The 15,895-nt window shown below is 37.7% G+C and overlaps 2 protein-coding genes and 1 long non-coding RNA gene across 3 annotated transcripts; all 3 read right to left on the minus strand.

Annotated features, from left to right (window-relative positions):
• Positions 1-2,056: 2,056 nt before the first annotated feature.
• On the minus strand, positions 2,057-3,516 carry LOC104092179 (uncharacterized). The gene is made up of 2 exons (XR_685352.4): positions 3,293-3,516; positions 2,057-2,717 (listed from the first exon to the last, which is right to left on the minus strand). It is a non-coding gene; the product is annotated as an uncharacterized lncRNA (long non-coding RNA).
• Positions 3,517-12,236: 8,720 nt separating this feature from the next.
• On the minus strand, positions 12,237-12,563 carry LOC104092180 (uncharacterized). Its single transcript, XM_009597712.1, has one exon. It carries the CDS (start codon positions 12,561-12,563, stop codon positions 12,237-12,239), a length of 327 nt encoding a protein of 108 aa, XP_009596007.1.
• A 213-nt stretch (positions 12,564-12,776) lies between these two features.
• LOC138905538 (uncharacterized) lies at positions 12,777-15,656 on the minus strand. Its single transcript, XM_070194060.1, has 4 exons — positions 14,858-15,656; positions 14,423-14,521; positions 14,257-14,330; positions 12,777-13,595 (listed from the first exon to the last, which is right to left on the minus strand). Exons 1-4 carry the CDS (start codon positions 15,654-15,656, stop codon positions 12,777-12,779), a joined length of 1,791 nt encoding a protein of 596 aa, XP_070050161.1.
• Positions 15,657-15,895: the final 239 nt, after the last annotated feature.

Here is a 15,895-nt window from a genome sequence, read left to right on the forward strand (position 1 = left end):
GCATCAGTTTTGCGGTCCATTGTGCGACCTGCATACCCATTGTGCGGTCCATTGTGCGACCACATACCTGAGTTCGGAGGGTTAATTTTTCTATTTTTATAACCCGACTCTATTTTGATAAATAGGCTTTGGGGCTTATTTTGGGGCAAATATCTGATGATTTTAGAGAGAAGTGAGAGTGTTCTAGAGAGAGGAAGTAGATAAAGTGTTTTGTTCACCAAGATCTTGTTTAAGCCTTGAAATCCAACAAGGAAATCTCACAAGATCTTCACTCAAGAGGTAAGATTCAAATCTCTAGTCTTCAATTTTGATTTTGGGGTAAAAGATGGGTAATTGGGAGTATGATTCTTGGGTGTAAGAGTATTATGAATATATGATTGTACCAATAAGGTTTGTGGGAAGATTGTTGAGCTCAAATAAGTAAGGATTGGGTTGTGGAGTGAAGGAAATCTTGTAGAAGAACCTTGTAACCAAATTTGCACACCTAGTATTTGATAAAATGCTCAAATGAGCTGAAGCTATGAATATCTTCCTAATTATGGTTCATTTTTGTTATGTTTCTAAATAGATTAAAGTTGCTAGGATTTCTGGAACCTCGTAGTAATGTAAGAAAAACTCAAGAAAGATTGGAGCCATCCGGAGGTCAATTCACGTGAGAAAGCTATTTTGGAATATCGACCTAACTTCAAAAAGGTAAGTATCTTGTCTAACCTTGAGTGGGAGAATTACCCCTTAGGCATTGAGTCTTATGTGGAAATTGTGTAATTGAAAACTATGTACGCGAGGTGATGAGTACATACTTAGTTTATATGTGCAAATTATATCGGTTGAAATCCGTAGACGCCCTTAAGTATTAAATTGGAAAATTATTGGAACTTAGTAAATCCTTGAATTTGTCATACCTCATTCCTTGTTTGTCGAGTTTGTATTTTATATGATAACTAGTGAATTTGTCCGCGTTACACGCGATCGTTAATAAAAATTAAAATATAATTAAATAATTTCATAATTTTATAACTAAAAAATTAGACGTTACTCTTCGAAGGTTTTATCTTCTTTCTATTCCCCAACTGCAATAATTATTGTATAATTTTATATGCTTATTTAAGTTCTAAAACAAAGAAGATATGTGAAATAAAAAAATAAAAAAAAAATACATTACAAATAAATTTGCACCTTTTTCATTCAGTGTTAACAATGACATATAAAAATTTATGGCATGTAGACTATTTATTTGAAACATTATAATTTAAAATCCGTAAATGCAGTAACACATTATTTGTACACATACAAATATATCCGTAGTCATTCTTTACATGAATGATATGGTAAACCTCTTCTATATAGTTGGGTTCTCCAATATACTTGCTAATTTTTCAAATACTCAATCCATATTTGTGAGGTTTTTGTATACGTCACTTCTCTGAAAATTTCATGTTGTTTAGTTGCATATAAGCTTTTTTAATTACTAACCACATAAAACACCTCAATTTAACAGGTGCCTTAGAGTTCCAGATTTGTTTCCATGTCCATGAGTAGGTAGTTAGCATCTCTAGGATATAGAGTAGTATCATCTTACTGTGTAGATGACATTTCCCTTCCTTTTCTATATCATTTAATATTCTCTGTTACTGTAACCTTGGAATGAGAGGATGATATAAAATTCTAAAATTCTATCCAATTCCCAGTCATTTAAATTCCTTTTGAATGTGATACTCCAAGAATTACCTTTCCTGTTGTATGCGACTGTGAGATAAATATCCTTTACAAGGTAATAAAGAGTACTGGAAAATTATTCCCTGAGAGGTGAATGCCCCAGCCAATTGTCCTACCAGCCAATGAGTTGAGAGAATATATGGCCATAAAGCTCTAATTTCTCAAAAATCATGGTAAAATGAGTATATCACAGTATCAATCTATGTACTAAACGTCAAACCAATAAAATTCATTTGTTGTTATCTCATAAGGGAAATTGTTTTCCTTATACTCAAATTAAATTTGGATGAATTAATAGCATCTAACATAGTTCAAGCTTGCAAATAACCCAGTATAGAGATTTGCTTATAAAAAAAACTCATTAATCTCGGTACTAAATGTCAAATCTAGAAAATAAAGTTCCTTCTTCTTCTTTTTAATAAGTTGCAAGAAAATCAACAGCAAAATCCCAACCAGCTTTACATGAGCGGTGACCCAACCCAAAAAGAGAAAAAGAGAAAAAGTACCTCGAGAGAGCCGGCCTTTCCGACATGAATGCGCTATATGAATCACCTTTTCCATTGCGTTGCTTTGCCTTCCTGTTGTAGTTCAGCAGAAAAAGACAACTTGGAGCCCGATGGAAAGAGTAGATCCACAAAAACTTCATATTGCAGATATCATTATGCATATTACATTAGGCAGAAAAAAAGTACAAACCAAATAATAGAACATAATTTTGATCTAAATAGAACATACAAGGGCAACACTACTGATGCTTACAACATAAGAAAATCATTAGAATTTTATCATATCATCAAACTGGATCAAAAGGAAGGGCAAGACGTATTCAATGTTTAATAGTGAAGTACCACGTCATTGTCTTAAATTTATACCCAAAGTTAAATTTTAAAACAGCCCAACGACGATGTTGATGCCAATAATCAGTCCCTTTGATGCTCACTTCGGTGATCATCTTGGCCACCGGTGATCATCTTGGTCAGAAAGCGAGCCTTCGTTGGTACCTAATACAAACGGCAAACAATAGAAGCAAGGTTGGACTTCTTGTTTCAGATTGCAAATAGAGTATCAAAATTAAGACATAAAGCTCCATCCAAGTTTAACATACAAGGTAATGACCAAATTCTTAAGAAAAATATGTGTGACATCTTTATTCTTCACGAATAAATCTAATTTAAAAGAAAAATAGCAAACAGACCCACGGTTTACGGGAAAAAGGCTAAATCACCCATTTTTGTTTAGCTAATACTTCCAGAAAGTTACACGAAGCTTCCCTCTTCTATCTCATTGAACCAATTTCAATACCATCCTCCAGCACCATTTGAAGCAAAAATTATGATCAACAACAGATGTATCCACAAAATCGATGCAGAACTAATACCGGATTTGAAATCAGCACATCACATAACAGAATAGAATTTTTCAAAGTGTACCAATCAAACTTGGAAATATATGGAACAAAAAAAGTAAAATAAACAACATATTATAACAATGGCTTTAAGCTTAACGCAATTTGTCTTCAATATTGAAGCAATATATTCTAACAAAAGCAGGGATAGAGAAAAGGAAAAGCACTGACCTTTGTGAAAAAAAATATTCAGTATCTCAGATTTATCTCAGAATGAAATACTAATAAAACCAAAAGATCAAAAATTGCACAGCAGAGTCTGTAAATATGGAAATAATTATACTGTAAGGTGGAATCTCGCTAATGAAAAAGGATGTATATCGCTGTCACCCTATTCTTCTCCACTAACTTCCCAAAGGGAAAATGTGGAAAAAAAGATAAATGCAAATGCTGGTTTTGGAGAATGCCACCTCACCGTCTCTTGGCCCTGCTTTATATTATTATATAGATTTGGTGTAATTGTCACTTGGATTTTTATGTAAATTATGTGGGTTTGTTGATTTGATATTTTCTTGGAATTAAATTCATTATGGATTTCTTATCTGTAAGTAATCATTAAATAAGTCTAAAAGGAGGCGTTAACATAATTATCTAAAATTTAGATTAAATAAGGCGTTGTCATATGCTGAGTTACTTTTCCATCTCTGTTGTTGTGTTGAAGTTTATATTCGTTATGTGGAGCCTTGGGCTATTTGTTGAGAAATTTATTAATTTTGTTATATCTTTGGAATTGGTTGTGGCATATGGGCAAATCGTGATATGAATTATTGTATTGTGTTGTTGTGATAATATTCTGTGTAAATTATTGTGTGATTGGAGTTATTATTCTGAGGACATAAGGGTGGCACTCCACTATTGACATTATGTGGGTATAAGGGTGGCATTTCACTGTGCTTATGTGTGTTGGGATACTGTCTGGGCAAAGTGATAAGGGTGGCAATAGGAGAGATAAAGGTGGCTATATGAGTGATAAGGGTGGCTATTGATATTGTCAGAGCGGAGGGATAAGGGTGGCTATTATTATAGAGTGATACGGGCAGCTATAGGAGAGATAAGGGTGGCTAGTGTCAGGGATGATATGTGATGATGCGGGATTATTGTGTTGGTGATTTTTATGTGATGTTATGATTTTCCTTGTGTTTATCCTTATATCTTGTGCAACTTGTCTTGTTGTTTCGGTAAACTTGATAATAGCCTGATCTATGTTGAAATTGTGAGTCTGTGGCTATTTCCCGACAGATAATATTATATGGGATCGGGTTGCACGCCGCAACAGAGATGAAATGTGGGCATGAGGTACCGGGAAAAATATGATGGTTTTTATTATTGGCACGTGAACTGTCTGTGCAGATATAATATGAAATGTGGATACGAGGTGCTGGAAAAAATATGATGATTGAATTATGGGCACGAAGTGCCGTGGAAATATGAAAGTGGGCTGAGACCCGTGTTACGAAAAATATGAAAGTGTGCTGAGACCCGTATTTTATAATTATGAAATTAGGTATCACAGGGTAACTTTTATTTGAAAGATTTATATTCAAAATATTTATTCAGAAGGATTTTATTAAAAATATTATTTGAAAGAATTATATTCGAAAGATATTTATTTGAAACAATTATATTTGAAGGATATTTATTTGAAAGAAGTATATTCGAAATAGATTTATCGGAAATGATTATGTTCTAGAGATTTCTATTGAAAAACTTATAGATGAAAGGTGTATATTTTGAAGGACTTGATTATTGGTTGTACTTGTATTCATTATCTGTTTGAGCAATATTTATGAAGTTCTTGTTGCCTGGCTGTTTACATCACTAGTTGATTATTGTTGCTATCATTGCTATTTATTTTTTATTATTTTTGTATATTATATTACATAAGTTATTAGAGTAGTGAGTGTCGTGACTGTACCTCGTCACTATTCCACCGAGGTTAGTCTTGATACTTACTGGGTACCGCCTGTGGTGTATTCATACTACACTTCTGCACATTTTTTTGCAGAGCCAGATATTGGAGATATCAGACCGAATAGAGTTAGAGTGTGATCGCAAGGATTCAAGGTAGAGTTGCTCGTTCGTCGCAGTCCCTTGGAGTCTTTCCATTTTATTGTACTGTTAATTATTATTCAAACAGTATTGAGTATTAGACCCTTGAGATCATTTCATGTATTCAGTTAGAGTTCGTGACTCAGTATAACCAGTCTTGGGAGTTTGTTTGAATATTTTCGTTGTTGATATTGACACTTGTATTAATTTATATATTTTTAAAAAATGGCTTGAATTGTTGTTATAGTCGGTTTACCTAGTCTTAGAGACTAAGTGTCATCACGACATATGTGGTGGGATTTTGGGTCGTGACAGGTTGCGTGTTGTAATTGTTCTTCTTAAATGTGTTGAGTGAAAGGGGTTCTAGCCGATGAAGTGTTTATTCTACTGGTGGTTTGGTAGTTATGATGGAATTCTTGTACTCTTGTGTAACAGCATGATAGGTGCAGTGAGAGGTATGGAATTGGAATTGAAAAGTTAAGGTTGCAGTTTATTTTTGTCGAGGATGTCACGAGTTCAAAGAAGCGGCAGAGATTTCGGACATTTAGAGTATACTGGCGTTATTTTAGTGTCGTATGAGAATGGTGTTCTGTGGAAGAGGCATTGTGTATTGAGTTGTGGGTTCATGATTTGCATTACAGAAATAGTATGGTTGGTAGCCATGGATGTGCAGATTTTACTAGCTGGTGTGGAAGGTTGTGGGAGTATATCCCATAGGATGATCGTATAAGTGTGATGTGTTAGTCATTTAAGTGTTAGAGATTGAAATCAGGTATGAAGATTCTGGTGTTGTCGCTGATTGGAGAGTTTATGTATGAGAGGCGCTCAATTCTTTTGGTTGTGGAATGTGGAAGTTTGTTCTTGATTTGACGGTTGATTGTATGTGTCATGGATAGGTTCATTATGGATCTTTGGAAGGTTATTGACCTATTTTGCGATGACCGGAATCAGCTTTGAGGTACATGGGAAGGCCTTATGTGAATGTATATTTTATACCAGATCAGATATGCTTATTCCGCATAGCATTGCTTATGGATGAATCTTCGAGCGTGGTGGATGATATTCCTGCCTTAGTCTATTTTAGGTGCTACTCTTTTATGCCACGTGGGTTATGAGACAACTTGATTATTCACACGTGTGTTGTGGTCCTGTGTATCTTGTGCTATTATATGAGGGAGATAGTTCTCGAGATGCAGGTTGTTTATTCCACCTTAGTCGTGCTTGGTATTTTGTAGCGATGGCGCTATATGTCTCCCCAAGGTTTGTGTTTATGCACTTGGCTTTGATTATGGTCTGTATTTGGGCATTTCGTGGGTATGAGCATTTTGGCTTGATGGGTATTTCCTTATTGATTGCTATGTGTGGATCGGGTGGCACGCCACCACGAGTATGAGGTATAGATTGGGTTGCACGTCGCAACAGTAAGATGTTGAGTACGGTTCCTTGTACTTATTTCGCATGTGTTCTTTCTTACCCTTAGGATAGGTTCATAGCGTTTGTCTGGTTGATTTGAGTGTTATTGTCACGCCTCAAACTCGGGGAGCGCGACCAGCGCTCAACCGAGTAAACCCGATCGAGCAAACCCAAACTCATTTATGAATAAAGAGGAGATGCACTCCATTAATCAAACACTGAAAAGATTTCATTAACAACTCCCATTTTATTTCCATTAATAGCTTCATTCATAATTTCCATAATATTACAGGTTTCTAGATATAATGAAAAACATATTTGCCAAATACCAACATTTCTAGTTCAATTCCCCACATCAAACACCACCCACAACCTGTCTACGGAGCCTCTAAGTACAACAGAAGAGTAATATAGAAATGCCGGCAATAAGGCCCCGGCTATACCTCAAAACACAAAGTGCAACATCAAATGATATCAGGTCCGGAATAGAGTAGGGCTCACCAAAACCTGCTGAATAGGGAGTAACTGCTAACAAGGACCAAAGTTGCCCGCTGATGAACCACCTGCATCCATTGAAGATGCAGCGCTCCCGGCAAAAGGTACGTTAGTACATATAGAATAGTTCTAGTATGTAAAGCTAACTGTCCTCTTTCAAAATAGAATGCCCATATAAGAAAGGGAAAACCATAGAAACAACAAGTCACAATCAACAATATCCAAATGTCCCGTTAAAACATAACAATTTTCAAAACATGAAATTAATATATATTATTGGTTGGGAGATCATTAGCACCGATATACCACCGTGTTTGTAGCACGAAGTCTGATCACGCCCGATTGGCTAGGCCATCTCCCCACGAACAAAGTGGTTTGATATGTGATGCGAAAGAAAAGTGTTACCAAGAGTAGTACCACCATGTGCGCAACATGGCATCCGATCTCCACCCAATCAGCTAGGCCGCCTTCTCACATATGTCGTGGGTTGACTTTTCCAATCCACAATTATTACCAGTTTTATCCCAATTAAGGGGAATAATATCAACCCATCAATCTCATCCAAAATAAGGGGAATAATCACAATCCACTCATGCACCGGCACGTGTAGTTTTAGGTGTGGGTTGTTGCAACCCACCCTTCCTCGGTTTGCTAATGATACTTCCCAAAAATATTATTTTTATTTTTGCACACAAAGGTAACAAAGGTACAAATGTATTTACCTCATCATCTTTCACATTGTATGAATCTCCGCTAGTATTTTGAACCAATAACAACAACAATATTCCCTTGGCTCTTTTGGCCATTCACAAGATTCTTTATTCAAGGCACGGTGGCCGTATTTGATATTTCACACTTTCAGTTCCTCCCTCTCATGTATCATCATCATAAATATCAATATATATAATATTTCGGAAATCACAACTTTAAGTTCATTAGAAATGAAGAATTTAAGCACAATAGATTTCTTTCCAAGAATGGAGTTAAATGATTGGCAATCGATGCGCAAGTTAAAACCATAAACAAGTAATACACCATTTATTCTTGAAATACTTTTCCCCAAAAAAGGCAATACACAATTTCCACTCACGAATATGTAATAATGCAAAACACACTAAAAATACTCACAAAGCATGGCATTAGTTAAAACATCCACATATGGGCATGACTTGAGTGCATAAGCTTTTAGGCAATTCTATTTTTGAAATAATTTTGGAACAGTTGAATCAAAACTCATTTCATAATCTTTCTCACATCATCTTATTTTATTGGCACCATTATCCACAAGTATAACTTTCATTCTTGGCACGTTAGCCACACTCTATATCCCCAATTCACTTATTTCATTTTCAAGCATCTTTATAGATTATCAACAATAAGATATTTCCAATCAATACTCTTGGTACACATATGAGCAATTAAGAATCTTAGGCATATCGAGTTTTTCTCACACAATTTGGCATACTAGCTTTCATTTGAAACACGACTCAAAGCCATAACATTTTAATACGCAATCAACACTTTGAACATATATATTTCGACATAAGGCTCATTCGAAATAGTCAAGTTTATAAGGGATAACCCGTAACATGGGAATTAGAAACTTGAGCCAACAATACTTGAAACTTACGGGAACATTATAGAATTCGATCATAAGTGAGTAGTTTAGCCAACATACCTCGCTTTGAGCTTTCCTTAAATTACTACAACGTTCCGAAAATCCTAGCAATCCCAATATATTTTGAGACATAACAAAATTGAACACAAATTAGGAAGATATTCATGATTTCAGCTCATTTGAGCATTTTATCAAACACTAGGTGTGCAAATTTGATTACAAGGCCCGTCTACAAGATTTCCTTCATTCCACAACTAAATCTTTACTTTTTTGAGTTCAACAATCTTCCACAAACCTTATTGGTATATGCATGTATACATAATACTCTTACACCCAAGAATCATACTCCCAATCAACCATCTTCTACCCAAATTCGAAATTGAAAACTAGGGTATGGAACCTTACCTCTTAGAAGAAGAACTTACGAGGTTTCTTGTTGGATTTCATGGCTTGAGTAAGATTGGATGATTAGAATGTTAGGTTTCCTCCTTATCTCTCTAAAATGCTCTTACCTCTCTCTAAAACCATCAGATAATCGCCCTAAAATAAGCCCCAAAGGCTATTTATGAAAATGGGGTCGGGTTATAAAAATAGGAAAATGGACCCTTCGAACTCAAATTTTCGGTCGCAGAATGGAACGCACAACGGACCGTGAAATTTATGCCCGGAACTGGGCTACACTGGTCAGGTTTGCGACCATTCTGGTCCGCATACCACTTTTGCGGTTCACAGAATGATTATGCGGTAGCAGAATTGACCGCAAAATCACATTCTTCCAACCTTTAGGAACTTGGTCATAACTTCTTGTAGGAGTGTCCAAATGACAAACGGTTTGAAGCGTTAGAAACTAGACTTGAAGATATTTCATTTGATAGGTTAAACATCACATAAACCCTTATACATATGTATATATGATCGTCCAAAGTTCGGTCTTGTGCGTACTCATTTGGAACTTTAGTCTATCATGTAATTTCCAACTTGACTTAGACTTAGGGATCTCCTTAGACCCCACATCACTTATAATATACCTTGTACATTTATTATCATAACCATATGATATCCATCATATTAATAGTCATCGTCTGCACACAAAATAATACAATTAGCATACATCAACTTTCTTAATAGCGCTTAATACTTCAAAAAAATTTCGAGGTGATACAATTATACAGACTGGGTAGTTCTTTACCCGAGTTCATTTTCCTTATTGGTCATATTTGAGTTGTAGCTTGTTGGAGCATTGATGGCATCCTATGAGATTTTAGATGGTGTTTGAGGTGGCTTATTGCCCGAGCGGCTTGTATTGGGTTAGATGAGGTCGTTGGACCTGAAATCAGTGCACTCAGATTTATATAATGTATATTAGAGAGAAAATATCACTATTTAGTTCAAAATGAGGCAAGGGTTCTTGTTGAGTGGAGGAATTCCATGAATTATTGATTTGGCGGGTGCTTCTGAGATTCTATACATCTCTTTCATCGTTGCAATATTGCGAGGGTTGGGACAGGGCTTATACGTATTATGAGGTATACTACAGGCATAGGGTTAATGAATTTCCAGCTTCTATGGCTGGAGGATGTTATTATGGGCATACGAATTATGCGGTGCGTTGTATGATTTCAGCATAGGTGCATGATCATGTTTTGGTATAGCGAGTTGAGGTTAATACAGTGTTCGTATGTTAGAATCAAACCTGGTAAAGAATTCTGGATGTTAGAATTTGGTTCTAAGGCTTGGGGGCTAAGGTAACAGGAAGGATCTTCAGTCTTGCTTGAGCCGATGTGCTCATATGGGTTGTGGTGGCACGGATAGGTATGCGTTGTGTCAAATAGTGATTTTGGGGAAACTCTGGAATGGTTCTTGGCACGTTCGAGGACGAACGCATGTTTAAGTGAGGGAGAATGTAACGACCCGAACAGTTGTTTTGAACTCTAGCACATCATTCAGTGGTTTGAGGCCTTGAGTAGTGTCACTTCATGTTTTACGACTTGTACGCATAGTCGGAATTGAATTTCGCAAAGTTCGGAGTTGATTCGGATGAAAAATTCTCAATTCAGAAGTTTTAAGTTGGAAGAGTTGACCAAGGCTCGACTTTTTAGTAAACGACCTCGAAATCACGATTTGAAGGTTCCAATATGTTAGTATGATGATTTTGGACTTGGACGTATGTTCGGGTTGAGTATCGGCACCTAATGTGGAAAGTTGGCATTTCGAAGGTTTTAGAATTTTCTAAGTTTGATTTGAAGTGGGATTTGGTGTTATCGATGTCCATTTGGGATTCTGAGCCATGGAATAGGTTCGTATTGTAATTTGTGACTTGTACGTAAAATTTAGCGTCATTTCAGAATGTCTAAGTGGGATTCGGACGCGTTCGGTAAAGCATGAAGGCTTGAAAGTAAAGAAAGTTTAAGAAATTGAGTTTGATCTTTAATTCTTGGTTTTGATGTTGTAATTCATGTTCCGAGCCTTTGAATAAGTTTACATAGGGTATATAAACTTTTTAGAATGGTTGGACGGGGTTCCTCGGACCTCGGGTGAGTTTTGGGATGGTTTCGGACCACTTTTAGGCCCTTTTGAACTGTTGATATCAGATGCCAGGGTGTGAATCACGATCACAGAGGTCTGGGCTGTGATTGCGAAGAGCAAATTGCATTCCAAGCCTTGTGAATCGGGATCGCGGAAGGAAGGTCGAGATCGTGTAGATTCTAGTTTACTACTTCGTATACAACATCACAACAAAGTTGTCACAACCAATTTCTTTGCACAATAGGGCCACCCACCATAGAAAAGAACTCCAAAAAACTAATTATGGGGGAAATTTTGGGGCTGGGGTGTTTTGAAAGGGAATAGGGAACTTACTCACAAAATAAAATTAATGGATAAAAAGGAACATACCTTGATGATTGAGGATGAAAGCAAGCAAGAAAAACTTGAAAAACTTGAGAGAGAGAGAGAGAGAGAGAGAGAGAGAGAGAGCGGGTGAAAGGGGGAGGGGTTAGAGTTATATGAAATTTATTTTTTGTTTTAGTGGAGATGGGTTGGGTGATTGGGTATGGTTTAGAATGTTAATGTAGATTGGTATATGGGTCGGGTTTTATGGGTTTGGGTCTTTACCTAATAAAACAAAAACAAAAACATTTTTTTTACACTTACGTGACCCCTAGCCCAGCGCTCCACGCTAGGCCTAGTGTTGGGGGCGTTGAGCACACTGTAAAGTGCGCCTCAGGCAGCATGGGGCAATGGCCTGGGCACTGGTTCGGCAATTGTTTTTATGAATAAATTCCCCGATCCCCGAGCACTTTATATATTCAATTTACATACCTCATGCCATTCTACCTATAATTTCTATGTCTACAAAGAAAATGCAAACTCTAGTCTACTCTAATTATAAATAAATAAATTAAAAAGCTAAGCTATGAAAGCAATATAAATTGGGTTGCCTCCCAAAAAGCGCCTGATTTAACGTCGCGGCACGACGCAGGACCTCGCTTACTCATCAATGAGTACTACTTTGGTCTTCTTACGATCAATTATTCCTCCCTAATAGTGCTTGACTCTATGCCCATTCACTAAAAATTTTCTTTCAGCATGTAAAGCACGTAGCTCAATTGCACCATAAGGAGTGACTCTCACCACCTCAAATGGACCTGACCACCTCAATTTTAACTTCACAGGAAACAACTTGAGCCTAGAATTGAATAGTAGTACCTGTTGGCCCGGTTCAAAGCGACGTGGCTTGATACGCTTGTCATGCCATTTTTTAGTTTTCTCTTTGTGAAGCTTAGCATTTTCATAAGAGTGCAGCCATAACTCATCTAACTCATTCAACTGCAAGAGTCTCTTCTCGTCCGCAGCTTCAAAGTTCATATTCAACTTTTTAATGGCCAGTACGCCTTGTGTTCAAGTTCAACAAGCAAGTGACATGCCTTCCCATAAACAAGCTTATACGGTGATGCCCCAATTGGTGTTTTGCATGTAGTTCTATATGCCCATAAGGCATCATCGAACTTTGCTGCCCAATCCTTCCTATTCACACTCACTGTCTTCTCTAATATTTGCTTTATTTCTCTGTTGGACACCTCAGCTTGTCCACTTATTTGCGGATGATATGTAGTGGAAACTGTGGCGGACCCCATATTTAGCTAGAAGGTTATTCAACAACCGATTGCAAAAATGTGTTCCTTCATCACTAATCAAAGCACGTGGAGTCCCAAACCTCGAGAATATGTTCTTCTTCACAAAAGCAGCTACCACCTTGGCATCATTGGTTGGAAATGCGATCTCCTCTACCCATTTCGACACGTAGTCAACTACTAGCAAGATATATTTATTTCCTCTGGACAATGGGAACGGTCCCATAAAGTCTATCCCCCACACATCAAAAATCTCGACCTCCAGGATGTTATTCAAAGGCATCTCATGCCTATTTTTGATTGTCCCTGTTCTTTGACATTGGTCATACTTCTTAACAAATACATGAGCATCCTTGAACAATGTAGGCCAAAAGAACCCAGACTGTAGCACCTTTGCAGCTGTCATATCACCCCCATGATGGCCCCCATAAGGTGAGGCATGACAATCATACAACACTAATTCCACCTCCTTTTCTGGAATGCACATCCTCATAAACTGATTAGCACACTGTTTGTACAAGAATGCCTCATCCCAGTAGTAGAATTTTACATCATGCAGAAACCTCTTTCTAGATTCAAATTCAATCTTAGGAGGAAGTACCCCACTCACAAGATAATTCACATAGTCCGCGTACCATGGGGGAGGGTCTTGGGTAATAGCAAAAAGTTGCTCATCAGGGAATGCCTCCTTAATTTGTCCACCCTCCTCCACATGCTCATGATTTTCCAGCCTTGATAGATGGTCGGCTACTTGGTTTTCTGTGCCCTTCCGATCTCATATTTCTACATCAAATTCCTGCAATAGTAAAACCCAACGCATCAATCTAGCCTTGGATTCATTTTTTGTAAATAGATACCTGATTGCTGCATGATCGGTATAGACTATGACTTTTGTTCCCACCAAGTATGCCCGAAATTTCTCAAAGGCCCACACAATAGCCAAGAACTCCTTTTCAGTAGTGGTGTAATTCAGATGTACTTCATCAAGAGTCTTACTCGCATAGTAGATGGAGTAAAACATCTTGTCCTTCCTCTGGCCTAGCACTACCCCAATAACGTGGTCGCTTGCATCGCACATAAGTTAAAATGGTAAGGACCAATCCGGTGCCGCAATAATGGAGGCAATCACCAACTTCCTTTTGAGCTCCTCAAATGCCTTCAAGCAGGCTTCATCAAAATTGAAAGTTACATCTTTTTTCAAGCAACATGCACAAAGGAGTAGTAATTTTTGAAAATCCTTAATAAAGCGTCTATAGAATCCTGCGTGTCCCAGGAAACTCCGGACACCCTTCACAGAAATTGGGTGGAGGTAATTTTTCAACCGCCTCCACCTTCGCCTTATCAACTTCAATGCCACTCCTTGACACTTTGTGTCCCAACACGATGTCTTCTTGTACCATAAAATGACACTTTTTCCAATTTAATACCAAATTTGTTTCTTCACAACGGGCCAGCACCTTGCTCAAATTCTTCAAACAATCATCATAATAAGACCCAAAGACTGAAAAATCATCCATGAAGAATTCAACAAAGTTTCCACCATATCGGTGAAAATAACCATCATGCACCTCTGGAAAGTGGCCGGTGCATTACAGAGACCAAACGACATTCGCTTGAAAGAGAAAGTACCATAAGGACAAGTAAAAATGGTCCTCTCCTGATCCTCTAGGCATATGACAATCTGGTTGTACCCTGAATAACCATCAAGGAAGAAATATTATTCATGCCCCACCAATCTGTCCTTCATTTGGTCAATGAATGGAAGTGGGAAGTGGTCCTTGCGGGTTGCTTTGTTAAGATTTTTGTAATCAATGCAAACTCTCCACCACGTCACGGTGCGAGTAGGAATTCGCTCATTTTTGTTATACTCTACCATAATCATCCCCCCCTTTTTAGGCACACATTGCACTGGGCTTACCCAGTTGCTGTCAGAAATAAGAAAGATGATACCTGCATCGAGCCACTTAATTACTTCCTTCTTCACGACCTATTTCATAATGGGATTTAATCTTCTTTGTTGCTCAACACCAGGGCGGTGTCCATCTTCCAGAAAGATTTTATGCAAGCAAAATGATGGACTGATTCCTTTGATGTCAGCAATTGTCCACCCAATAGCTTTTTTATGCTCACGAAGTACTCTGAGCAATTTTTCTTCTTGCACATCGGTCAAGCTGGATGAGATAATCACTGAAAATGTCTCAGAGTTCCCCAAATAAGCATAGCGCAGATGCGCTGGAAGGGGCTTAAGCTCTAGCCTTGGAGCTTCTTTAATAGATGGCTTAGGAGGGGTCAGAGTAACAGGTCTGTCCAACTCCTCAAATCTCCCAAACCCATGAACATAATTGCAAGACATGTCAAGTGCTTGCTCAATTTCTTCCATCATCTCATCTTCACTGTCTTCTTCATCCCCAATCAAGGATCGTTCAAGAGGATCTATGGGGCTCATATAAGGAACCAATAATGTCACATCACTTTCCACCACAGAAATCATGGATAGCTCTTCATAGTGGGCTAGCAATCTGAGTGCTTTATACATATTGAATACCTCCACTCGATCACCTACTCTCATTGTCATCTTTCCTTTGCATACATCAATAATAGCTCGGCACGTGGCTAAGAATGAACGCCCAAAAATAAATAAAACTTCCTGATCAGGCTCATAGTCCAAGATAATGAAATCAACAGGGAATATGAAAGAACCTACTTGAACTAACACATTTTCAATCACTCCTTCAGGATGAGCAAGGGAGATATCAGCCAACTGTAAGATTACCGTGGTTTGGTGCAGCTCACCCAATCCTAACTGTCTGAACATAGATAGCGGCATCAAATTGATGCTTGCTCTAAGATCACACAAAGCTCGCCCGATTGCGTGCTTACCAATCGAGATTTGGATAGTGAAACTACCTGGATCCTTCAATTTTTGAGGTAGATAGCTTTGAATTGCTGAGCTACATTCTTCAGTGATTGCCCAGTCTCGAACTGTGTCAACCTCCTCTTATTTGCAACTATGTCCTTGATGTATTTGGCATATTTGGGCACTTCTTGCAAGATTTCTACTAGTGG

This window comes from Nicotiana tomentosiformis, chromosome 2 (assembly GCF_000390325.3).
Source record: "Nicotiana tomentosiformis chromosome 2, ASM39032v3, whole genome shotgun sequence".
Taxonomy (NCBI): Eukaryota; Viridiplantae; Streptophyta; class Magnoliopsida; order Solanales; family Solanaceae; genus Nicotiana; species Nicotiana tomentosiformis.